The sequence below is a fragment of the Nuphar pumila genome, chromosome 5, assembly GCF_984573655.1.
Source record: "Nuphar pumila chromosome 5, dmNupPumi1.hap1.1, whole genome shotgun sequence".
In the NCBI taxonomy this organism is placed as follows: domain Eukaryota; kingdom Viridiplantae; phylum Streptophyta; class Magnoliopsida; order Nymphaeales; family Nymphaeaceae; genus Nuphar; species Nuphar pumila.
In genome coordinates this window covers 10008071-10034872 of record NC_143253.1, presented here as the reverse complement: position 1 = coordinate 10034872, position 26802 = coordinate 10008071, and the positions used below count along the sequence as shown (strand labels likewise).

General features: G+C 34.6%; 1 protein-coding gene across 5 annotated transcripts in view; it reads left to right on the top strand.

Moving 5' to 3' along the window:
- LOC149836728 (protein CHROMATIN REMODELING 5-like) overlaps nucleotides 1–26176 on the top strand; it is a 54658-nt gene extending 28482 nt beyond the window's left edge. For 3 of the 5 annotated variants that reach the window (XM_090005547.1, XM_090005548.1, XM_090005549.1), the window contains exons 17-32: nucleotides 7069–7162; nucleotides 7294–7418; nucleotides 7496–7559; nucleotides 7677–7889; nucleotides 15633–15875; nucleotides 16040–16150; nucleotides 16265–16354; nucleotides 16532–16714; nucleotides 17044–17154; nucleotides 17259–17498; nucleotides 19069–19221; nucleotides 19834–20014; nucleotides 20188–20369; nucleotides 21484–21843; nucleotides 21938–22031; nucleotides 25087–26176. In XM_090005547.1, coding sequence (XP_089861673.1) covers nucleotides 7069–7162; nucleotides 7294–7418; nucleotides 7496–7559; nucleotides 7677–7889; nucleotides 15633–15875; nucleotides 16040–16150; nucleotides 16265–16354; nucleotides 16532–16714; nucleotides 17044–17154; nucleotides 17259–17498; nucleotides 19069–19221; nucleotides 19834–20014; nucleotides 20188–20369; nucleotides 21484–21843; nucleotides 21938–22031; nucleotides 25087–25562 — 2920 coding nt within the window. In that variant the 3' untranslated portion in view covers nucleotides 25563–26176. The remainder of the gene's footprint in view (nucleotides 1–7068; nucleotides 7163–7293; nucleotides 7419–7495; nucleotides 7560–7676; nucleotides 7890–15632; nucleotides 15876–16039; nucleotides 16151–16264; nucleotides 16355–16531; nucleotides 16715–17043; nucleotides 17155–17258; nucleotides 17499–19068; nucleotides 19222–19833; nucleotides 20015–20187; nucleotides 20370–21483; nucleotides 21844–21937; nucleotides 22032–25086) is intronic. The other 2 variants (XM_090005551.1, XM_090005550.1) reach the window with 2 other exon arrangements.
- The last annotated feature ends 626 nt before the right edge of the window (nucleotides 26177–26802 follow it).

Here is a 26802-nt window from a genome sequence, read left to right as displayed (position 1 = left end):
AGAATGTTGGGAGCTGAACCAACAAATATTCTCATGGATCACAAAGTTCATTTATTGGATGAGGGGTCAAAACCTGTTGATAGCAGGAGCTATCGCTCATTGGTAGGAAAGTTACTATATGTGACAATGCCTAAACCTGATATTGCTTTGGCTGTAAGCAAGGTTAGCCAATTCATGGACAAACCGATTGAGGTACACTGGAATGCTACAATGATGATACTCAGGTACTTAAAATCTTCCCCTGGAAAAGGGTTATTATTCAAGAAAGGGGATACCCCAGAGGTAGTTGCTTACTCTGATGCTGGGTCTGTAGAGGATAGAAAATCTACCACAGGATTCTGTGTATTTGTGGGAGGTAACTTGATTTCTTGGAGAAGCAAGAAGCAAACCGTGGTTGATAAGTTGAGTGCCGAATCAGAATATAGGGCTATGGCCTAAACGACAGCTGAATTGATGTGGGTTCGAACTGTGTTGACTGATCTTCAAGTGAAGGTTTCATCTCCTATGGTGATGATGTGTGATAATAAGACAGCTACATATATAGCCAATAATCCGATATTTCATGAGAGGACAAAACATATTGAAGTTGACTGCCACTACATAAGAGATACAATTCAACCTGGACATATCTCTACCAAGCATGTAATCTCTGAGGATCAAGTTGCAGATATTTTTACAAAGCCTTTTGCTAGGTCCAGTTTCTCAAAATGTTGCGGCAAGCTGAGCATGATTGATATCTATGCTTTGGCTTGAGGGGGAGTGTTAAGATAAGTCGACCTCTTAAAGTTTTATTTATACTTAAGGTTGTTTTGGTATTTTCTAAATAATGAGAGACCCATATGTAAATTTATTCTTTTGGATAATCTCTATTTAAACTAGAGGAGATTAGACCTAAATACGATCAAGACGTCTTTCCCTCTCTCTCCCTCTCCCTCTCCCTCTCTACACTTGCCACAAGAGTAGCCTATAGGCGAGGACTTGGTAGGTATGGTTTTCGAGAAAGAGGGGGTCAGGAAAGAAATGGACAAGGAAGTCATGGAATATTACCTACACTCAATATTCCTCTCAATGGGCAAAGGCAAAGGACAATACCTACCCCCTTTCTCTGCAACAAAAAAGGGCATATAAAGGCAAATTGTTGGTTTAACCCGCAAAATAGAGGAAAGCAATTGGAGACAAGAAAATGAACAGATACATTGAAGAACAGTGAAGAAGTCAAAGAGTTGTTATTATCTGCCTTGGCTGAATTGAATATCAAACATAATAATCAAGGCACTTGGTATGTTGATTCTGGTGGAGCCACTCATGTCACTGGTGATGCTGGTAAGCTCCTAAATCTTGTTCCTTATGTTGGTAGAAATAGAATAGTTACTGGAGATGGGTCTCACCACCATATTTCACACATTGAAAATTCTGTAATTCCTATGTCCAACTCTTCTCTTGCTCTTTCAAATGTCATTCATGCTCCTAATATCAAGAAAATATTGTTTCTGTGTCTAAGCTTGTAGATGACATTAATGCTTCAGTTGAGTTTACTCCTTCTGTTTGTGTTAATGACCTTCACACGAGGAAAATGTTCGCTGAAGAAAAACGTCAAGGGAATATGTACGTGTTCCAAGAGAATCCTTCTTCTCGTGTTTAGCCTGTTGATTTCATCTTGAAGCTCATATCATCATCTTCAGTTCCTCCAGAGAGTGTTTTTAATCTTTCTGAATGTATTGAGCCGAATCTTTGGCATGATCGTTTGGGTCATTGCAGTAGTCGCTTTATTGATAAGCTTGTTTCAAGTAGTCTTATTCGCAAGTCAAGTCTAAATTTAAGTGTCGATAATAAAAAAAGTTCTAGTTGTCTTTGGTGTAAGAGTCATGTTCTTCCTTTTCATTCCATTAATAAAAGAGCTTCAAGACCATTTGAAATTATATGTTCTGATGTTTGGGGCCCGACTCCAGTTCCTTCCATGTCTAGCAGTAGATATTATCTCATCTTTGTTGATAGTTATTCTCGATATACATGGATCTTCTTTATGAAAAGTAAATCTGAAACCTTCAAGTTATTTCGGAATTTTCATTCATTTGTTCAAAATCAATTCTCTGAGAATATTATTTGTTTCTAATGTGATGGAGGGGGCGAATTCTCTTCAAATGACTTTATTAATTTCCTCCAAACAAATGGAATAAGTAGACAAGTGTCTTGCCCTCATACACCTCAACAGAATGAGATTGCTGAACAAAAGCATCACCATATTGTCGAGAGTGCAATGAGCATGATGCATGATAGTAATCTTCCAGTTATCATACATCAGTCTATGTCATAAATCGCTTGCCCATGAACATCTTTGAAAACAATTCACCCTATTTCACCTTGCATGGTGTGCATCCAAATTATCATAATTTGCGTGTATTTGGGTGACAACCAATTTTCCTCAAGTACATTAGTATAATTAAAGATATGTATGAAGGAGTAGTAACTAATATCCGCACTTGTGGAGGGGTGACAACCAATTTTCCTATAACGGTTGGGTTACATCAAGGATCTGCTTTAAGCCCTTTCCTATTTGCTATAGTGATGGATGAGCTTACGAGATCAATTCAAGAAAATGTATTGTGGTGTATGCTGTTTGCTGATGATATTGTTTTGATTGACGAGTCTAGAGCTGAGGTTAATGCTAAGTTAGAATTATGGAGACAGACATTGGAAGCAAGAGGTTTTAAGTTGAGTAAGAGTAAGACAGAATATATGGAATGTCGGTTTAGTAAGCAGCGAAGTAGTGATGGGAGTGTAGTGAAGCGTGGTGAACAAGAAATACCGGTGGATGATTGTTTCAAATATTTGGGATCTATCATTCAAAAGTATGGAGAAACTGATGGAGATGTAAATCATTGGATAAAGGTTGGGTGGATGAAATTGAAAAGTGCAACTGAAGTGTTGTGCGATCATAGAATGCCATTGCGGTTGAAGGGAAAGTTTTATAGGACGACTATTAGGCCCGCTTTACTATATGGTACGGAATGTTGGGCTGCCAAGAGACATCATATTCAAAAAATGAGTGTAGCTGAGATGCGTATGCTTAGATGGATGTGTGGAAATACAATAAAAGATAAGATTCAGAACGAGGAGATACATAAGAAGGTAGGCGTTGCACCCATTTAAAATAAGATAAGAGAAAATCGTTTACGGTGGTTTGGACATATTCAGCGAAGGCCTAATGATGCTCCAGTTAGAAGGATGGAGAAATGAGAAAATATATTAGTTAAAAGAGGTCTGGGTAGGCTTAGGAAGACATGAATGGAGATGATAGGAAAGGATATGAATGCTTTGAACCTCACCGAGGACATGGCATTAGTTAGAAATGATTGGAGGAGAAGAATTCATGTGGAAGACCCAGAATGATTTTCTTTTTTGGTTTATATCGCCGACCCCAATTGTTTTGGGATGAAGGCGTAGTTGTTGTTGTGTGTATTCAGGTGTGTATGTTATGTTCATGTTGACAGTTCAATGCAGCACAAGTTTCAGGATAAGGCTTAAAGTGCAAATTTGTGGGGTATGCGGATGATTACAAAGGCTACAGATGCTATGATCCTGTGAGCAAGCACATCAAAATATCCAGAAATGTTGTGTTTGACGAACCAAATTTTGGTCATAATACTAACACTCCTGAAATTGAAGTTTATCACCCTTGGTTGAACTCAGATCTCTTTTCTAGTATTGATGGTGTTTGTTCTTTTGAATATAATCAAAGAGATGAGGGAAACGTATCTACTGCTGGGCAAAAGACTCAGGAAAGTGTGATTTCTGAACCACTATTGGCCCCCGAAATGTTTAAAGGCATTGTTTACTCTCGACGTGAGAAGGAGGTACCTCCCAGCTCTAATTAGGAGCAAAATTCTCCTTCTGTTTTCATTCAATCACCTGCTTACAGAAGGTCTACCCGACCTCGACATCCTATTGAAGAAAGAAAATACATCGGATTTTAAATTGAAAAACTAGACCCATACATATCTAGTAAAATCATTTATAAATGTCACATAATATGAATAATTTCCTTTCGATACAATCGAAGGACCCCAAACATCTGAATGCACTAACTTAAAAGGTCTTTTAGAAATGAAAGTTCTACTTGGAAAATGAATAGATTTCATTTTGCCAAGTATACAATCTTTGCACACAACATTTTTGCCATTACAAAATCTTTCCTTAAAAGAAAAAAAATACATTTTTTAATAGCTTGGATGTCCAAGTTTTTTTATGCTAAGTTTCAATATCATTATCTTGGGCATAGTTACAAAATTATTGTGATGGAAGAGATAAATAGTCCATGAAATAGAGATTTTCCCTCCTATGGCCTTGCCCAATCCATTTTTAGAATCGAAGATCCTGCACAAAGCAACCTTTAGATGAAAAGGAGATTTCACATTCATGGTCAGAAATTTGAGATACGAAAAAGGATTTAAATTTAACTTAGGAACATAAAAGTTTTGAGAATTTTTAGAATCTAAATTTCTAATATATTTTTTTTAAAGATGTTCCATCAATGGTTGAAATACAAGGCAAATTTTGATTAGTGCATACGTCGGACATATCATTCTCATGTGGGGTCATATTAAAGGAAGCTCTCGAGTCAAGAATCCATGAGCACTCACCGGGATAAGTAGAGGAGGCAATGGCAACACTCAATGTAGAAGATGAAGATTTGATTATTTGTTGAAGTGCCATAGTTAGTTGACAAAGAGTCTCTTTTGTTCACCTCCACTTTGCTTTCTTCCTCTTTCTTTGGTGTGGATTCTTCTACAAAAGCCACCTTGTTTCTAAGCTTTGGATAAAACGGTCTAATATGACTCGGCTCATTGCAAAAATGACAAATAGGCTTTTGTGATCCTCTATAGTTATTGTTTCATGAGCCATTTTGCCTTCCAAATTGTGGAGGTCTATATGCTCTATCATTTTTCTCGGGCCTAGATACGGCCAATACTCCATCCCCTCGTTTAGCCATGCCAAGATGAGCTTCCTCTTGGCACACTTCGGCAACCACATCTTCTATGAAGGAGAGAGGATCTTACTTGTTCAAACTTTAGGCGTAATCCATACAAAAATTGAAAAAAATAAATTTTTTTATTTGTTTCCGCCTAAGTCCACATCTTCGGTGGCCACTCACTTTGTCTCAAAAAGTGTCAATTTATCCCAAAGAGGGGACAATGCACATGCCTCTTCGGTGGCCACATCTTCGGTGGCCACTTGGTTCTAATTTTCTCTTGCAAAAACTTTTTTAGTGTACATGCCTTTCATGAACAACCAAGGTTTATTTGCTTTTCTAAATTTGACAATGTTAGCACAAATTTTTATTTCATCGTTATTCATAAACCATGCATTTTGCAAGTATCTTTGCATGATTACTCTCCCAATTTTCTATTTTTTCTTGATGATATTCAATAGCTTTGGATCGAGCATCTCCTTCAAGAGCCTTTTCTTGACCTCCTTCGAGTTTGGTCAGCTTGAGTTGAGGTATAGGAATCGTGCCCTTCACATATCCTCAATGTTTCTTTCCTTTGAGGTTGTTCTCTATAGTGGAGGTCCATATCGTGTAGTTGGTACCATTGAGTTTGAAGAGAGATCAATTTTGTGTTCATGCTCCATTTGAATGATAGAAAGAGTGAAAGAGAAAAGTGTGGAAGAATATGTCCACTTGCAAGCACCATGAACACTTTTGGATGTTTCACGAACACGAACGCTTTCCACAAGATCATGAGCACTATGACTCTAATACCATGTAATGAAATGAGCGGGAGATAAATACAAGCCAACTAAGGGCATACAAAAGCACAATGCAACGTGCACAACCACAAGTCCACTAAGGACAACACAAGAAGCCAACTAGGGCTTGCAACGAATATAAAAAATGGAGGATTTTATTAATGAAATGCTTAGCTAAAAGCCTTAAAATAAATGGGGAGAATATGTCCCTATTTATACACAACACAAAAGAGAGGGAGCAATCCCAATGACTTTATGAGTATTTCCCATAAAGTCCCTTATGGCTAACATAATTACATTTATTAAAAAAATAGAAAAACAATTAACTAACCTATTCCCATTGAACTAACCTAGTTACATGATGTGAAATGACCAAAATACCCCTGTTGGGCATTATATATATTCTTTTATATTTAAGAATATATATATATACATATATAAATACATACTTTAAGTCTTTAACAAAAGGTTCAAAATTATGTGCTGATACCTAATGATTGTCCATGAGTTTTTTACAAACTGAAAATAGATATGCTGATACATGCACATGAACACAGACACACACACACACACACATTCCTGAGGGGACATGCTACTAATCCCGTGCTTCTTCGAATCTGCATATCAGGCAGTGCAACTTCCATTTTCCAATGAGAAATGCACCTAAATCATATGAAGTACACCTAAATCATATCAAAGTTTCATTTTATCAATCACTTGAAATAACCTGAAATGTCAAACCAAATGACTTCCACTTTTGTTACTTCATGCTTTCCATATCTCTCTCCCTTGTTCTCAGTGACTCATCAAATGGCACTCGGTTTTTATCTGTAAGTTCGATTATTGACAAGGTCCAAAGAAAGGGTAACCCAAAATTCATCCCTATGAGAGGTACCCATTTTATTTCCATTTTCAAAGACTTGGTTCCACTCAATTTCCCTTCTTTATTGTATCACATACCATGCTTGAAGCTTCTTTAATCATAGGTATATACTGTATACCTGAACTGTTCAGGTATATACTGTTGTTGTAAGTTGTAAATACATGGTGATGGATTATTAATGGTCTGCATCCGTCATAAAGTAATCTGCCTGTGTTCTCTCAATCAAATTTTTAGTGAAATGTTGGTTTTCTTATATTCCAGTTGGCATGTCTAGTTATGTTGTTTGCATTTCCAATGGTGGTATCATGGTAAATGGATATCAGGCTAGTTTTCTTGCTTTATTAATTCCTTTGGACGAACTGTTGTTCTCATTCAATTTTATGATTATGCTAGTGGAGTTTTGAGTCAATCTTTCTAATTCAGTGCTGATCATGTAGGGCTCTCCTACATTTTCTTGAGCCTGAGAAGTTCAAAAACAAGGACATGTTTGTTGACAGATACAAGAATCTGAGCTCGTTTAATGAGATTGAGGTACATACTTTTTTGCAGTCATGACTCATGATCCATATATATACAGTGGCAACTAAACTTTGACTTTTTTTTTAACTTTTCTCTTTTGCACTTCAGATATTTTGATTAACCATTTTCATGGCTCTTTGTAGCTTGCTAGTCTTCACAAAGAATTAAGACCTCACCTTCTTCGAAGAGTTATCAAAGATGTTGAGAAATCATTGCCTCCAAAGATTGAGCGGATACTTAGAGTTGAAATGACTCCTCTTCAAAAACAGTAAGGATCAATGCTTGCTCAAAACTAGCTGGCAAATATATTTGGTCTTGGTAACCTGACATGTTGCATTTGGCCAGATACTACAAGTGGATTTTGGAGAGGAACTTCCATGATCTAAACAAGGGAGTACGTGGTAACCAGGTTAGTTATTTCTTCGATGAATGAGTAGCATACCTTCATCCTAGTCTGTTTGTAATTGAAATTATATTATTCCTCTTGGTATAATGATGTCCACTGATTAACAGTCTGAATTTCCAGGTTTCACTGCTTAACATCGTTGTGGAGTTGAAAAAATGCTGCAATCACCCATTTCTATTTGAAAGTGCAGATCATGGCTATGGTGGGGATGCCAACCTTAATGACAGTTGTAAAGTTCAACGTATCATTATGAGCAGTGGGAAGCTCGTTATACTTGACAAACTTCTGACCAGGTTACGTGAGACAAATCATCGTGTTTTGATATTTTCTCAGGTGTGTCACAAATAAGGTGCACTTATATGCCAACCTATGAATCATCTCTGTCTGGATGGGATTGAAAAACCCTCAATGGACTTGTTTGATTGGACTTTTATGCAGTCTTACATCCCCTATATCTGATTGGATTTGATTGAATCATCTTTTCTATGTACTTTGTTTATTTATTGTACATTTCAAACTCATTACGTATGACTTCAAATCTAAACCTTGGAGACCTGCATGCATACCAACTTTTATGCAGTTTTTGATGTTCTCTTGTTTTAGCTTAGGAGGGTGAGAACCATCATTCAACATGTAATTTCAGTTGTATCTTAAAACAAAAACGAATTAAACATCAGTTCCTCAGATAAGCGATCTGGTGCCTTATCCCTGACTCACATGGTTAGGCTAACTCCTGATGAATCTGTTGATATGTTCCTAATTCTTTGTAGATCAGCAACCTAAATTGAGAACTGGAGAAAGTAATTGATTCTCCATAGCTTTGAAAAGATATTCATGGTCTTCCAGTTCCAAAAAACCAGTGAAGGTGGCAAGGGTTTCTCCTATTTTGGACTCTAATTCAGATCTTTTTTCCTTGGGAATGGGAGAGATTTTCAAGGCAGCTAATAAGGAAGGATTTGATAGTTTAATTGGTCATGAGGATTCTTTGTTAAATGAGGCATCCAAAGTTGGAAGGCATTCTCAAATTGAAGGATTAGATATTGCTTAATGTAGAGTATAGAGATTCTCCTTGCTCAGCTAAAGAGGATATGACACCTAATGTTGAAACTCATTCCAATAAAACTTGTGGCAAAGTTTCTACACTGAACAAAGGTTTGCTATTTCCCACCCCTAAAAATGTGGGTTGTCCAAGGAAAGTCAGAACTTTAGAGAGTTTATTGGGGAAACCTGTAATGGGTCTTGGATCTCTTGACCTTAGATCTAGAGCCATTAATGAAAATCAAGGTCCATTGTGAGACAGTATTAGTGGATTTGGGTCTTGGATTTTTGTTTTAGGGGTTTATCTCTTGAGAATTATGCCTTGTATTAGCTTCCTTTTAGGAAGATCACTAAATTGATTTTTCTGATTAATGAACTGGTAGAGGTCTGCCTAACCCCAGATTTGCCTATCTGGAAGAAAAAAAACTTGAATTCCACAAAGGAAACTAGCCAATCTTTTTTCATAATAGTTTATTATTGGAGCTTCTAATACCAGATATTCTGCCTCTCGCAATTGACCAATGATCAGGATAACTTGTAAGAAAAATATTATTATTGTCAAAGCCCATGGATTTTGCAATCTAGTGAACTGAACTCAGGCATAGTAGATTTTATGCCTTTTTCTTCTTTGCAGGTAGCATTCTGAGCCTTTAGTTACCAGTACACTGCATCCTTCATCCTTATATAACAAACTATTCCTATCACTCGATTGGATCCTCCACTAGAAAATTCTCCATAATAGAAAACTTTTTTATAGGATGTAAGATTTTCTTCAATGGCAATTTGGAATGTTCTACTATTTGAAGTTGTAAAAGTTCCTTGTAATGGATTCTGGATCTTATAGATTTTGACTATCTACATGCTTGATAAAAGACACAGATGCACATGATCATCTGTTTCTCCATAGTATAGGTACTTGAAAGACTCGTCATGAATAGGATTAAATTCTAACTTGTGTTCTGGAAGGCATGAAATTTGCTGGATCATATAACAATTTTCTTGCATATTAAATTGATTTTCCATTATATCTGAGTTTTTGATCCAGTTTCCACCACTGAGGGCACCAAATCTCCTCCTGTGCATACCGGATATCAGGTTATACATCAGAACTGAGAAGCACTATCATTGAGCCAACTACTATTAAATGTACCAGGCTGCTTCATATGCTCATCAATGAGGCTGTTACCCGGTCACTCAAAATGACAATTTATTTTAACCATCTTCTTTGCCAATCTAAAGTGTTTAGCATTATAGCTAATACCATCCAACAGATGGTTAGACTGTGGCCATTATGAGCATGGTTGCTAGGTTCCCTAAGACTCCAAGATGCTAAGGTTAGGGATGATAAATGAATCAAGCTGCTATTAGCACAGCTTGGTAATGTGCTCATTCTGGTTCATGAAATAGTCCACATGCATCTTGACAAGCTTATTTTACACGGTCATGTTTAAATAGCAAAGCCTGAACAGTGCTGCTTGGCTCGGCTTTTCTCAGATTCGGCAGACTTTGACACACACACACACACACACACACACACACACACACACACACACACACACACACACACACACACACATATATATATATATATATATATATATATATATATATATATATATATATATGGGCTAATATTGGCTACTAATGAAGATATGAAACTAATGAGTAGGAATCACTTCAAAAATTTCCAATTTTTTGTAGGTCAAATGTTACGGATGTGATCTACATGGTTTGTTTAGTAAAAAACTTGTTTTGAATCATGTGATTATGACAAGTAATTAAATTTTTAAAGGGGTCTAAAAATCAACGACCCACAATGTGCCAAAATTTTATAACTAAAAAAGTCACATTTTTACATCAGAAAAGCACGATCCAAGGCTTGATCCTTAGCAAACAAACGATGTTGAACACATCTATGTGGTTAGATTGAGTCGATACTTTAATGAAATATACGGAAATACAAAACAAGGGCCCAGTGTTATCAAAAACGCGCCTTGAGGTGCAAAAGGCACGCCTCGCCTTGAGGCGTGGCCCCCTGTGCCTCAAGGCGCAATATTTTTTTTTTTTTACAACAAGACTTCTAAGACATAATCAAAAAGATTTTTGTAGGTTAATCTCATATATTTTTCAGTTATTTCAGTTATGTAATAAGTTTCTTAGTATATTACTATATTTTAACTTTTGTTGGTTAATCTCGTACATTTTTCAGTTATTTCAGTCATATAATTAGTTTCTTAATATATTTTAACTTTTTTTGGTTAATTTCATATATTTTTCAGTTATGTAATCAGTTTTTTATATGTTAATCTCATATTTTTTAGAATAATCTCATATATTTTAACTTTTGTAGGTTATCTCATATATTTTTCAGTTATTTCAGTTATGTAATCAGTTTCTTAGTATTTTTTAACTTTTGTTGGCTAATCTCATATATTTTCAGTTATGTAATCAGTTTTTAGTTACTTTTATATATTAATCTCATATATTTTAACTTTTGTAGGTTAATCTCATATATTTTCCAGTTATTTCAGTTATGTAATCGGTTTCTTAGTATATTTTAACTTTTGTTGGTTAATCTCGTATATTTTCCAGTTATGTAATCAGTTTTTTAGTTACTTTTATATGTTAATCTCATATTTTTTAGAATAATCTCATATATTTTAACTTGTGTTGGTTAATCTCATATATTTTCCAGTTATGTAAACGGTTTCTTAGTATATTTTTTCTTTTATTGGTTAATATCATATATTTTTCAGTTATGTAATCATTTTTTTAGTTATTTTTATATGTTAATCTCATATTTTTTAGAATAATCTCATATATTTTAACTTTTGTAGGTTAATCTCATACATTTTTCAGTTATTTCAGTTATGTAATAAGTTTCTTAGTATATTTTAACTTTTTTTTGGTTAATCTCATATATTTCCAATTATATAATCAGTTTTTAGTTACTTTTATATGTTAATCTCATATTTTTTAGTACTTATTTGAGATTTTCTATTTATTATTGGTTGTTATTTCATCAATAAAGCATTTCTTTATTTATTTGTATTTTTAGATATTTTTTTATATTTTTTTATAATTTTTTAAAAGTTTTCAATTTTTTTTGAGGCTTACGCTTTACGCCTCATTCACAATACTGCAAGGGCCTCTAAGAGCTTGCACAATCATAAACAGAAAGTGCACATGCACATACAAAAGTCCAACTAAGGGACAATACAAGAGCACAAAGGCTACACAAGCACCAAGTGTATTCAAGACAACAAAGAATTTAAAAAAAGAATACAAAAACTTTAAAAAATATATTTTATTGAGCATATAATTTTAAGATAAGCATTAAAGAACAAAGAGGAGGTTCATCCCTATTTATACACAAGCGGTAGTCTTATATAGAGTTGTTGGGACTGTTCTAACAACTCTATTAACTAGTAAACTCTATGTTGACTAGCCCAAAAAGAACCAAACAGCTCTATTTGGTCAAAGACCAAATAGTCCTTATAAAAACAAAAAGAACAAAATAAAATAAAAGTACTAATGTGCCCCTAATGGCCACTGCCTATTACAAGGACCAAAATTACCAAAATACCCCTAATGGGTATATATATATATACATGCAACTTAACACTCCCCCTCAAACTTACAATGTAAAAGAACCCTCAAGAAAAGAGGAGTTAATTAAATTTATGCATACAAATATGAAACATATATATATATATATATATGCAATATTTTTAATGCAGATAATAATGAATGAGAGCAATCTCATAAATCACAACCTATTAGAATTCACTCACACAACGAATAATGGGTTTAAGTAAAAGAAACCAAATAACAATCTTTTAAAACACACACATATGTGTGTGTGTGTTATCAATGAAATGCATGAAATTTTATCGATAAACATTTATTCATACAAGGAAAAAACAAGTAGTAAAAGTTTTGAAATTTCAGAGATTTTTTTAAAAATCCCATAAATATCAAGAAATGATATTTTGCAAATCTCAATAATAGTTCAACCACCACACGCAATCACCTCACAATGCCACTTATGGGCTTAACAAACACACAAAAAAATGTGAATAACCAATGGATGCACATAACTCACCACATTAACAAAACATCTCGTCTACATAAAATGACACTTAAATAAGAGATAAACCTCAATATTCAAGTGTATAAGCTACTAGAACAAGAGCATAATAATAACCAATGAGTGCACATAATTCACCACAGATTATAATCTCTTATCTACATAAAATGACACTTAAATAAGAGACAAACTTCAATATTCAAGTGTATCAGTACTAGAACAAGAGCATAATACAAACACACAAAAAGTGTGAATAACCAATGGGTGCACGTATGTCACTACAAAATAACATCTCTTGTCTACATAAAATGATACTTAAATAAGAAACATAACAGGAGAGAACACGCGAGGTAAGAGAGCTTGTAATGAAAACAAACTAATGTCACTAAGAAGAATAAGGATATCAATTTTAACAATCTTTCAAAACATCAAGGTTTCAAAAATAGATAGCCATCATAGATAAACATGATTATAAGCATCCAACATAATAATAATGGTCAAACAAATAAATGAGTGATACAACACACTCATAGACCCAGAGATCAAACAACCATCAGTTATGGCCGAACTATAAGTCAACAATCTAAACTAATAAAAAATGAGGTTCATACAACTCACCCTAACAAACATCTCTGGTTCAACAAAGCTAACATGGATCTATAGGCCAATCAACTACTAATCAGAACCAAAACAAATGACATGTCACTCATAACCCTTGGGAATCTAGACCGATAAGATGACATGACGTGCACACATAACTCACCTCAATGGCTAACCCTGATCTAATAACAACAAGGCAAAAAAGAAATGAAATCTGTGATGGACAAAACAAATGTCATAAGGAAATACATACTCACGGAAATCAATTTTCAAATAAGTGAGTTCATATATAGGAACCAATTTGAAAAACTAAAATTTCAAATCAAATCCAATAAAGGTAGATGAAACCTTAGAATGAATATAGTGCAATAATATGCACAACAATCATATGCATGGTCAATACAAGCAAATCTACTATGAGACAATAAAGACATACAACATTAAAGAGGGCCGAAACATATATAAAGATTCTCAAAGAACCATATAGAAAACTAAGAGCATACACAAGTACAATTAATCATGAATACTTATAAAGAGATCAAAATTCATGTATATGCAATAATCTTAATAACTTAAATTCACATCCTATACAAAAGCTATGAAGAATCACGCAAGATATGTATAAGAACACATTTAAGCATATATGCAAGTAATAGATTACTGTAATGCAAGATATATATGAAAAGTAACATATGATACATGATATAATTATTCACAAGGACCACAAAAGAAAGACCAAACATAACTATTTTTAATAAATTTAAAAACATTCATAAAAGTGAATAACTCCCATAAGAAGAATCCATGCTCAATACCTTATGCATAAGGATCATATATCAATATAAAAAAGATTATTCAAATTTCAAAAATAGAGAAGTATCCATAATCACTAAGATTCTAACCACATAAAATTTTTTAATATTTCATAAAATATTTTATGTTTCACATAATAATACATCAAAGCAAAATCTCATAAAACATACTTGTGAATGACACACCAAACCATTTTAAAATAAATATTTTAAAGTATTTTAAAGTATTTGACAATTTTTCAAAAACAAACAAATTTCAATATAACAATAAGTACAAACATGCTTTGATATTTATAACCATGAAGTGTTCGAATAAAACATCTAAATGCCAACAACAAATGCTTAAGAATACTTGATCATATACATACATATAAAACAAGTTCAAAAATCTAAGATTCAAAATAGATCTCATAAAAGCATACATATATATCATTTCACAAGATCAAACAAATTTTATAAACCTTATAAAACATTTAATAAGAATAAATCCAACAATAATTTTGAAAAACATTTAAATTTTTTAGTTTTTAACAAAAATAACCAATAACTTTTCAAATATAAAAAAAATGAGTGGTTTCTCATGCATAATGCATGAGATAGATAAGTCAAGTAACACTAAAGATTTAAGATACATATCAAGTCACGATTTTCCTTGAATCCAAGCCACGCAATGATTATGAACCTTCACGAATCACGAACTTGAACCAAAGAATCCCAAGACCCAAAAGGCAAAATGCCAAGAAATATTTTTTGGCTCTGATACCATGTAATGAAATATGCAGAAATACAAAACAAGGGCCTCTAAGGGCTTATAAGATCATAAGCACAAAGTGCACATACACAAGCATTAATTGCATTCAAGACAACGAAAAATTTAAAAGAGGAACACAATAACATAAAAGATCATGAATGCTTAAAAGAAGCATTAAAGAACAAGAGGGGGTTCACCCCTATTTATACACAAGAAGTATTCTCAAATAGAGTTGTTGGAATGTTCCAACAGCTCTATTTGGTCAAAGACCAAATGGTCTCTATAAAAAACAAAAAATGACAAAAAAAATAAAATAAAGTAAAAGTACTAATGTGCCCCTAATATGCACAACCTATTACAAGGGCTAAAATGACCAAAATACCCCCTAATGGGTATTTACCTATATGTATACATACTAGTTCTGTATCTTCATTAGTAGCCAATATTAACCATATATATATATATATATATAACATTTTCTTGTTTTCTTGGAGCCTTTTTTTAAGGTTATCTCTTGCTAGGTTCCCAATAATTTACTCACATTACTAGGAATGCTTCTTTGCCCTTTGTATCTGATAAGTAAATATCAGAAATTCAATTTCTGCTATTACTATAGTTATTCTAGGTGATTACTGAGCCGATGTAGTTGATGCTGTGATTAATTAAGTTTTGTATAATGTTATGGTGTTCCTTTTTTATTATTTTATTAATTTTTGGTTTTATGTGTTTTTGGATTGCAAATTCATGTTTTGTTCTTTGGTCACTTTTTTAATGTTTTTCTGCAGATGGTTAGGATGCTGGATATACTTGCAGAATATTTGTCTTTAAGAGGGTTCCAGTTTCAAAGGCTTGATGGTAGTACGAGGGCTGATCTTCGCCATCAGGCCATGGATCATTTTAATGCTCCTGGGAGTGATGATTTTTGTTTTCTTCTGTCAACTCGTGCTGGTGGATTAGGAATCAATTTAGCCACTGCAGATACTGTTATAATATTTGATTCAGATTGGAATCCGCAAAATGATTTACAGGTGTTTAACAGGGTTTTTGATATGTCTATTTTTTTAACTTTCTCTTGTGGGAATTTATAGTGAGATTGATTTAATTGTGCAAGCTTAGACAGTTTGAACTTCGTATTCTTTAACCATTGGGGCAGATATCAATTATCCATTAATTCATTAGTTTGATGTCACAGGCAATGAGTAGAGCTCATAGGATTGGGCAACAAGAAGTTGTTAACATATACCGGTTTGTGACAAGCAAAAGTGTCGAAGAAGATATCCTGGAACGTGCTAAGAAAAAAATGGTAGGCAAATTCTTCATTTTACATCTGCACATCTTCAGAGAAGGGCCACAACCTTCTTTCTTCCAATTTCTCCCTCCTGATTCCACACACTAATTTCTTGCACATCTTTTTTAGGTTCTTGATCACCTGGTTATTCAAAAGCTCAATACAGAGGGTAGACTTGAAAAGAAAGAAGCAAAGAAGGGGAGTTCAATATTTGACAAAGTGAGGATATTGATATAAATTCCATTTCCTTTTATATTTGTATGTATTGTTTGATCAATCGATAAACTTTTGGTATTTTGAAGGTGTTGCATTAGTGCTGTAAGATTGCCTCTTTCATTCTTCTTCTCTGTGATTTCCCAGCTTGTCAGTTATATGAACTCTGTTTAATCCTCACAGAATGAGCTGTCAGCAATCTTAAGGTTTGGGGCCGAGGAACTGTTCAAGGAAGAGAAAAGTGATGAGGAGAACAAAAAGAAACTTGAAAATATGGATATTGATGAGATCCTTGAGAGGGCAGAGAAGGTGGAGTCAAAAGAAAGCCAAGGGAAGGAAGGGGACGAATTGCTAAATGCTTTTAAGGCAAGATAAACGCTTAACCTTTTGTATCCTAAAGGTTTCTTGATTTTTTAGTGGATCTCTTTTTAATGATGGACTGAAAGATGAATACAAATTGAAACTGAGAAAGAAGCATGTTGAGGGAAAGCATCAAAATACTTTTTTTCTGAAAAAGATAAGTGCAATAGAAAACATTTCTGAAAAGCGGATTTTTTTTGCTAAAAATCGTCTTGGAGATGTCTGGACTCTGGAGTCTATCTGTAAAAATGAGTTTTCATTTTAGTTTGGCAATTATTTTGTCTTGATAGCACTTGTTGTATGTTACTGTGCCTCATCCGATCCCCCTTAATTAGGTTGCTAATTTCTGCAATGCTGAGGATGATGTGACATTTTGGAGTCGTTTGATCCAACCAGAGGCAGTGACTGAAGCTGAAGTATGTTTTCTTTACACAAAAGATTCAAGGGTGTATATTTTATCTTGTCTAATTCTATGCATCTTTATGTTTCAAAGCCAAATATTTGGTCCTTGATCTTTTTTTTATTTGATACTTGTGATTTTAAATTTAAGGATGCATTGGCCCCTCGTGCTGCAAGAAGCAATAGAAGCTATGTTGAAGCTGAACAGGTTGACAAGAGTGTTAAAAGGAAAAAACGTGGTTCTGATTTAAATGATAAAGTACCAAGGCGCCACAGCAAAGTTGCAGATTTGTCAACTCACTTTCCAGCAATTGAGGGGGCAGCTGCTCACGTTAGGGACTGGTTTGGTGGCAATGTCTCCAAGAAAGATGCCAATGCTTTTGTGCGTGCGGTAAATATTCTTTGGTCTCCATTGCAAGTCATGTTTGAAATTTCTCTTTGTCAGATGTTATCTTCTAATGACCAGCCAATTTTGACCTGGCGAGTTCTAATAAATTGCAATCTCAGTCATGGTGGAAGTAGCTTTATTCTGATTATGTTCGATTTTGTGATTAGGGTTGCACATGAGCCTAGTCAAGCTCAAGGCTGGTCTGCTTGAGCTCAGCTTGGTTTAGGTTAACAAGGTTCAAGCTTGGCATGATCTCAAAACGGAGCTTGAACAAGGATCAGGTGGGGCTCAAAAGAGCTCCAGTTCGGCTAGGCTTGAAACTGTATTCTGTATAGGGTAAATAGAGGAGAGGCAGGATTAGGACCCACTGCTCTCCACGTAAAGAATGGACATCCTATCCATTTGGAAAGTCTTTTTTATCATATGTGCGATATAACATGTAACCTGTTTAGAAAGGAAACCCTAAGACTAGGCTTTGCTCAGCTTGCTTATATAAACAAGTGAGGCTGACCTGATCCTAAACAAGCTGAGCCCTAGTCTCTAGCAAGAGGCTCATCTCGTTGTGCACCCCTATTTGTGATCCTGTACTTAGAACTGGAGATGTTATAGAAAATGTCACTGTTGGGACCTTCATGCAAACCGGAAGTTCGACAGCTAACATGCTTTTCTTTGTGGGTCTAATTTAATAGTTTTGTAGTTCAAGTATTATTACTTGTTAAATTTAGCTACTTTATTTGGAGATCTGAGTTGATGAGGTTTCTCACAACCAGAATCTGTGTATAATGTCTATTGGTTATTTCATTGAACATTTGCCTTTATGTGGTTGAATATCTGCAGTCTTGTGGTTGTCTTTATGTGTGTAAGAAGATTAGATCAACGATCAAATCTTCAAATCATACACACAAAAGACTTCTCATAAGAACCACGAATGGTTCATAAACAAATATCCACAAGAACCACTAGGGTTCATACAATATACCCGAAAAAGGGTGTGCAAAGCAAAATAGAAAAATAGCCTTTCATTCAAATGGGAAAAACTCCCTTAAAAATTCATACTTTACAAGGGGGAACAAACCCCATATTTATACTACACAAAAGGAGCTTTATTGAAAGCCCATCGACTCTCTTAGTACAATGCTTTTTGACTTTGGTCAAAAAGCAATGATGTCTAAAAAGGTCCAAAAAACAAAAAATAATGTCTAACCTAATTAGATTTTAACCTAACCTAACTAGAATACATAACTAGACTAAAAGACAAAAAAGATTACATATGAGACTACATATTTTAACAATGTGCACTCTCTCTAATGCTATGGTAGACTATAGATTATGGACTTTGGACTATCTTTATGTTGACTCTTTCCAATGCCATGATGGAGGTCTCTATTGTCTTGAAAATTTGCTGCGAGCAGCTTGTTACTAAAATGTCTTGTTTGCAGGCTTAATACCGAAAAGCAGAATGCTAGAGATTTGAATCAGTTATAGCAAAATATCAGATTTAGTTGCTGTTACGAAGATCTGATCCTCAATTATAAAATGCTTTTTTTCTTCGCTTATTTTCTTGTGTGTGTAGGTTAAAAAGTTTGGGGACAAGAGCCGTATCAGTGATATAGTGTCTGAGGTTGGTGGAGGAATTGAAAATGCTTCTTTCGATGCACAGATAGGACTTTTTGAGTTGTTGATGGATGGTTGTAAGGAAGTAGTAAGGGGAAAGAATGAAAACAAGGTTTGTCATCAGTTTAACTGATCATATGCTCTCAAATGCACAAATTCTCGCTACATCCACATATGCATGCATACAAATGTCTGTATGCATCTAAAATTATCATAGTCACGAATATCGTTCTTGGTAATTTCTCAGCGAGGGTTTTTCTTGGTGATATTTTCAAAAGTGAAAAATCTCGGGAAAATCTTGAAAGCTTAAAAAAATGAAAAAATATAAATATTAGTAAGAAAGAATAGGTTTTTTTATTATTTTTCTTACAAAAATATAAAGAAACAAGCTTTGAAAGTTTTTAAATCACAAAAGAAACAAAAAATGAGAAAAACTGAACTGAGAATATATAAAAATAAGTTCTTATTTTTTTTTTGTAAAATTATCACAGTATTTTGAAAATATCGCGAGATTTTCCCATTATTATTGGCTACCTTAAAATATCGGTACTTCTCGCGATATTTTCAAAATATTGCCGATATTGGTGACTGATATGTATATGTATGTATAATTGCATTTATATGTCTTCTGCTTTCCATTTTGTTCTCTTGCTCAACAAGTTTTGCCACAGATTATTATGTGAATTTCTATCAGCTCATAGCTGCGTGGCTCTTTCATCTGTAGGGGATTATCCTATTGGATTTTTTTGGTGTTCCTGTAAAAGCTCATGAACTTGTTGGTCGTGGACAAGAACTTCAGCTTCTTGCTAAACGAATAAAACGGTATCATGATCCTTTTGCGCAATTCCGGCTGAAAACTCACCCTCGAGACCCATCATGGTCAAAATCTTGTGGCTGGAATCAAGGTAAAAGCAGATTTGCCCGGTATAAGTTTTCTAGTCATTGCTTAACATAAAAGTTATGAATGTCACTTTGCCAAAGTCCAAACTTTATGCTAGTAAAATCTATGTTAGTGGTATACCTACCAGTTACTACTATTGATATGCATTAATAGCTGCTTGTGCTGTTATTTGTGTAGTTGATGATGCGAGACTGCTTCTAGGAATACACATTCATGGATATGGTAACTGGGAAAAGATAAGACTTGATTCAAGGCTTGGTCTAACAAGCAAGATTGCTCCAGCAGGGCTTACTGCTTCTGCAACATTACTTCCTCGTCCACCCAGCTTGGATGCACGTGCCTCTGCTCTTCTACGGAAGGTATTCCATTTTTACGTTTATATTCAACTCAAGTTTCTGTTGATGATTTTCACTGTTTTCTGTTTGTTCAGGATAGTGCTTTAATCTCACATTGTAACACCTTCAACATTCTTCTGTTTGTTCAGGATAAACATCTTCCTTTTCTTTTTTCTCTTTCTTTTCTCTTCCCAGTTAGCACCATAAATATCCGCATTTGTTGATTTTTTGATTCTTCTTCATTGATTTTGTTGTGCTTTGAGTTCTATTGAAAAATCGTGATGTTTCTGCTAACATTTTCCCTAAAGAAACAGAGTACCTGAAATTAACTCAATGTTTTGAAATATTCCATAATTGAAGTGTTGGATAATAAGATCACAATACTGTCTCAATCTATGTCACAGGGACGCACCATTTTGATGGTGTCCCTAGTGACACGCTCGGGAATATGGACACAGAAACTGACACGTACCGAAAATATTTTAATAATTTTATTCTTTTAAGGTTTTATTTCAATAAAAAATCATTTTTAATATTAAATTATCAAAAATAGTTTTTATTGATTAAATTTTTTTAAAAGTTGGTGTCCTTGTGTCCTATTTTCCAAAAAAATTTTGAACTTACAAGTTGAATCCATGTCACCCGTCCTCTTGTCCATGTGTCTTTGTGACATAGGTCTCAATATTATCCTAGGCAAAAAGAATTCTTTTATATGTTTTTCGTAGTGGTTTTAATTTGTCAAAGATTTTCTCACACATTCCAAGAATTTGGTTCTGGAAAACTCTTGAAAATTTGTGATCATGAAATTTAAAGCATAGACTTTATGAATTCATAAATTGATCATTAGTTCTTGAATGGTAAGCTTGATTATATGGTTTTTTTTTCTGCCACATCAAACAGAGTGGGAAATATATTATAATTAATGTAAGTCCTGAAAGGCCTCTTAATTTAGTTCCTACACGAAGGAACGACTCCAAGTATTCCTACTTGAGATGTCTTCATTTTACTATATTAATTTGTAATACAGTATGATGCTCTGCTGTTTTATTGATTCTTTTTGGCATATTAGGCAAAATACGTTTTATTTTACATAATGAACTGTCTGCTAGGGATTCTCTTTTTTTTTTTTGGGCTTCAGGAATTTGAGGTTGTCAGTGAGAAGAACTCAAAGAGGGATTTGTCTGGTAAGTCTTCGAAAAGAGAGAAAGAAAGCCTTTTTAGTGTAAGTTCTCATGAAGTAAGGGGAAAATCTGGTGTTGGTAAGAAGAAGCTCAAGATAAACAAAAATCATAAAGTTGAACCAAGGGTCAAAGAGGAAGGGGAAATTTCCGAGTCGGAGGACCTGGAAAGGTATCGTCGGTACAAAGAAAAGATTGATCAGGAAACAAAGGATGAGAAGTGGAGAGAGTGGTGTGCTGATGTCATGTCTGATGAGTTGCGTACACTCAGACGCCTAGAAAAATTGCAGACTACCAGTGGGAATCTTCCAAAGGAAGAGGTTAGTTCTTGTTCTTATTTTTCCTTGTATGAACAACAAACTTACTACGTGGAGCTATTGATTAGTCTTTTATTGTTTGGGGTACTCTTGGCAGGTGCTCTCCAAGGTTAGGAAATATTTACAAGTTCTTGGGCGTAAAATAGACCTTATTGTGGAGGAGCATGCGAACTCACATAAGAATTATACCAGTAAGACTGTTGGGGAGTTATCTTTTTCTTTCCTTACTTTTTTTTGTTTGTTTTTGTTGGGGGCTTTGACTGAGCAGTTTAAGTGGTTTATGACTTGGACATGTACAATGGACAGATCCTCATTTCTTCAGTTTTTGTAGATCCAGGGTGAAAAATCTAAATCCTCATATCTACATCCTGTACTTCCTTTTCAAGATGACTGCTCATCATAGATAGGCCACATTAGGACAAAATGTATATAGGTCTGACTGCTTGGTTGAACTTTAGGCATCTAGTTAGATGCCAGTTCCTACTGTTGTGTAGATGTGTTACTGTTTATTTGTTCTGACCTGTTATTGTTTTCGTTTCCTTTTTGGTGCATATGAATCTCACTATATCCATGTTTCTGTAAGGGATCTCTAGATGAATATTTATTTATCTCTTGGACTTTGTGCTGATTGTTTTATACATGTGTAATTCGAATATTGTCCAGGATGTAGTAGAAGATCCTTCCTTGTGTCCTGGTATAATTATTTCTTCCAGTGAATTGAGCCATGACCATTTAACAAAATCACCAGTATGAGTATCTACAACTTCCATTGTGATGCAATTTTAAGAGAATGTAAAAGCATTTTTTTTCCTTGGGAAAATCTTGGGAAGGTATTAAAATTTTGAGAGAAGGGTGCTAAGAAACATAGTGGCGTTCACGCACACACATGAATGTGTGTGATTATAATATAATAAGAATAGGAGGAAGATGCTTAAAATTTAGAAAACATGAGAATTTCACCTAGTGAAGAATCTTGATGTTATCAGAAGCTTTATTAAATAACTAAGCCATTATTTTATATACTTCTCATGATGTTATTAAGATAATTTCAAAATATCTAGATATTGATGACTAGCTGCATAACTCACTGCAAGTTTTTCTTCCCTTTGTTCTTGCATTTACATTTACCATTATTGTTCTCCCAATGATTAGTATTATTTTTCTTTTTCTTTTTTGTTATTGAATGAGAACTAGTATATTACTCTTCCATAAAAAACTCTCTGAGCTTGTATCTTCTTCCTTTCTTTTCCTTCTCCCCTTTGGCCTTTTTGTTCTTTTGTCTTTCTTTGTTCTAAGCAAATATATCAAAAAGAAGATGATTTAGTTGTTGTATTGCAATATATTAGGAATGTTAAATATTATGGTTAGTCTACCTGTTTGACTGGTAGGCAGATGAGTATCTATGTCATGCCTTGGTTGTCCTTTAAACCAATAATTTTTTTCACCCATAATCCATATGTGCGTATTTCTGTTGTCTGTCGTAAGGGTCTCAAACATTATCCCATCATGGTTGAGGATATGGATAATTCATGGTGGTTGTGGTTTTAAGTTCTGGTGACAAGTTAATTCGTTAAGTGCAAATGAAATTATTTCAGCCACTGAACATTAGTAAAAACAAAGCCAAAATAGAAACCTGCATTGTCAGATCATTGCTTCTATCATTAGAACTATTTTGTGTCAGTAGAGTGTACGTGATTAGAGAGCTGCAGCCTATAACATGATTGAAGTCATATTATGGTAATGGTGAGTACCATTGCTAACTCATCTATGATTAATATTAAACTCAATGATGATCCCAAAAACCATTTTGGTGTTCTAATCAATGATGAATGGATGGTTTCCGTTTGTAATATGAAATGATCAAACACCATGCATCATGTATGGTAACTATGTATTAGATCCTGTTAATAATTGACCAGTAATTTTGTGTGTGTGCATGTGTGCAAGCATGCCATGTTTATGCATTGTGTCTCCATCTATGTGTGTGTGTGTGTGCGTGCGCGTGTCTGTACATTTGTGTTTGTGTGTGTGCAATTTGCACATGCACATGCACTTGCACATGAAGATATCGGACCCTAATAAGTGCACCGAATAGTTTACTCATAGGGTTTATTTGAATGACAGGAGAAAAAGTCTTGCAAGACATTTTCTCCGTGTTTGCATGGGGGCCAATCCTGCTCAAAGCTATGCCATTTGTATCCAGATAGGACTGCTGTCGCAGCAGTTCTATTAACTGGGTTTTATTAGATTACTTCGCACTTTATTCTGCATCCACATGTGTATGCTTGCTGCTACATGCGCATGTGCTTCTTGCTTGTATGTCTCATTGTGCCTGCATTTCAAATTGTGTGTGTATATTCACTGAATGATAAAGTCAACATTTTCTGTATCTACTTGTGCATGCGTGCATTGTTGTGTGTGTTTTGCTTGCATGTCATTGTGACTGTTCCAAAATTTACTGCGCACGTGTTCACTGAGTAATAGCATTTTCTGTAGAATATAGTATTCCAATACCATTAGCAAGTAAATATGAATAGATTCAACAGTTACAAAAATGATTATGCTCTATATTAGTCACCAATATTTTGTTTTAGTATCATGTGATCTATCTTTTGAAAGACATGGAAAATTGCTGATCTAAATTTTATGTGTTAACTTATACAGTGCCAATCACTGCAGTTGAGTGGAGCCAGCTGTAAAATTGAGACCACAAGTAGCCTGTGTTATGGCCTTTGATTTGCCTTTTGCAATCCATCGTCTGACAATCTAAATTACCTTTTTGTCTGCATATGTGAGCAGTGATAGGGTTACCCAAATGGAACTTAAGAGTCAAAGTCTCCATAGCAATCCTGTTAGCTATACAAAATTAATGTGTACCTTTGTCATTAACTAAAAGGTCGCGGAGAAAACCTCCATGAATATACATTTTCCATCAGTCAGTTGTCAACACTTGTTTTCTCAAATATAATAGAAAAAAAAATTTGTTTTCCTCTTTTTATCACCAATAATGGTAACTAGGGTTCAAATTGTATTTTGGACATCATCATTATCATCTTTAATAGTTATTGGAAAAAGAAATTGTTGTTTGCAGTAATCTTTAGATTGTGCCATGTCTGGTAGTACCTTTGTCCATATTCTGAGATTCTTGCGGCATGTATTCACAGAACTGCTCTACATGTAAATATTTACCTCAGTCCAGCAATTTCCATTTGGTTACATGTTTTCTGATATAATTCAATGCTACAGGAATGTCCACACGCCTGTGGAACTATGTAGCTTGCTTTTCAAATTTGCCAGGGGATCGTCTTTCTCAGATATATTCAAAATTAAAACAAGAACCACAGGCTGAAGCCATGGTTTCTTCTGCACAGTTCAGTGGCTCTGCCCCAGGTCCTAGCGGCAGAGATGATGCTGGCGTATGTGCTCCTTTCACAGACAGAGCATTCCAAAAATCCACAGCATACACAGCGGATAGCTTCCACCGGAATCAGGAGACAGGAAAGTCAGAAGCATGGAAACGGCGGAGGAGAAATGACATGCATGCAGATTTCCAATACACAGCATATGGACAACAATTTAATAATCCTAATAGATTGAATGATCCGAATTCAGCTGGGATTTTGGGGTGGGGGCCAGGTGATACCCGGCGATTTGGTAATGAGAGATGGAGAAAGCCTCATCAGGAACACCAACCAGTGGGAAACCAACCAGATCTCCAATGATATTGTAGAAGCTTTTTTGGTAATGGAGGATATGCAGTTGGCGCCATGCTCTTGTTACAAAGTTGGCATTTTGCTGCCGTGTTAGTATTATAACCACTCAATTTTTTCAGATTAGAGAAGCAATAAACTTGCAAAATACCAGAGGCACTGCTGGTGGTGGTCTTTTACCGAAGTTCATCCAATTAGCATCTTTCTGCTATAGAAATGCTTGAAGCAGGAGAGGGCGCAAAAGGTGATTCAGTGAATATTGTAACTAATAGCGACCGAGGCCACAGTTTATTCTGGAGCAGCCAAGGCTGGGGAACTTTCGCGGTGGTGGCTAGGATGATACTGATGTTTTGAAGTCTTCTTCAGAGCATCGATCCGATTTATCTCAGTATGGATACACAATTTTTTCATTGCAACATGTACATTATGCAACTGCATCCCAGGAAGAGGAACCGGGAGGAACAGAATGATAAGAACATCCCATTTTGCTTGGTCAGAAAAAAATTTGCTGATTTTTTTTTGCTTCAGCCTTCTTTGATCTTCAGCATTTTCCCTTCTTTTTGATGTTTTTGACAGCCGGTTTAATGTAAATGATAATTTGAGCTATTCGTTATTCAATGGCTGGGATTTTGCAGAACCCGTCATTATTTAATACAAAAAAAGATCATATACGTGTATAGCCTGAGATGCATGGAATTAACCCAAAATCAATTGGGCGAGTGGTTGTCACCTGTGTGCATCTTTCATTGTTTTCTATTCACAAGATCAAACCAATCAATCTTGTTTGGGCATTGAATCAACTTGATTATATATATATATATATATATATATATATATATATATATATATATATATATATATATATAATGAAAACCTCCTCAATGGACTCCCAAACCTCTTCAATGGAAATTTTTTGTTTTTTTTTTCAAAATTCTGACCATACAAATGTTTCGCATGATTGATTTACTATAAATTGACACTTGGATCATGAATTTTGGATAGAAAAAATGGTATCTGGAGCTTAAAAAATTTATGAAAATTGTATGTATCCGTGCATCCCAATCAAATGCTCCAAGAATTGATTCCTATAAAAACAAGCATATAAATCACATCTTTACTGTCAAAATTTTGAAAATCACCAAAATTCCAATAAAATTTCAAAATTCCTAATCCTTATCAATTTATTCCCCTAACCCTCCTAATCTTCTGCAAAAGGCATAGTTTCATGTACTTAATCTGAACATGCAGAAGA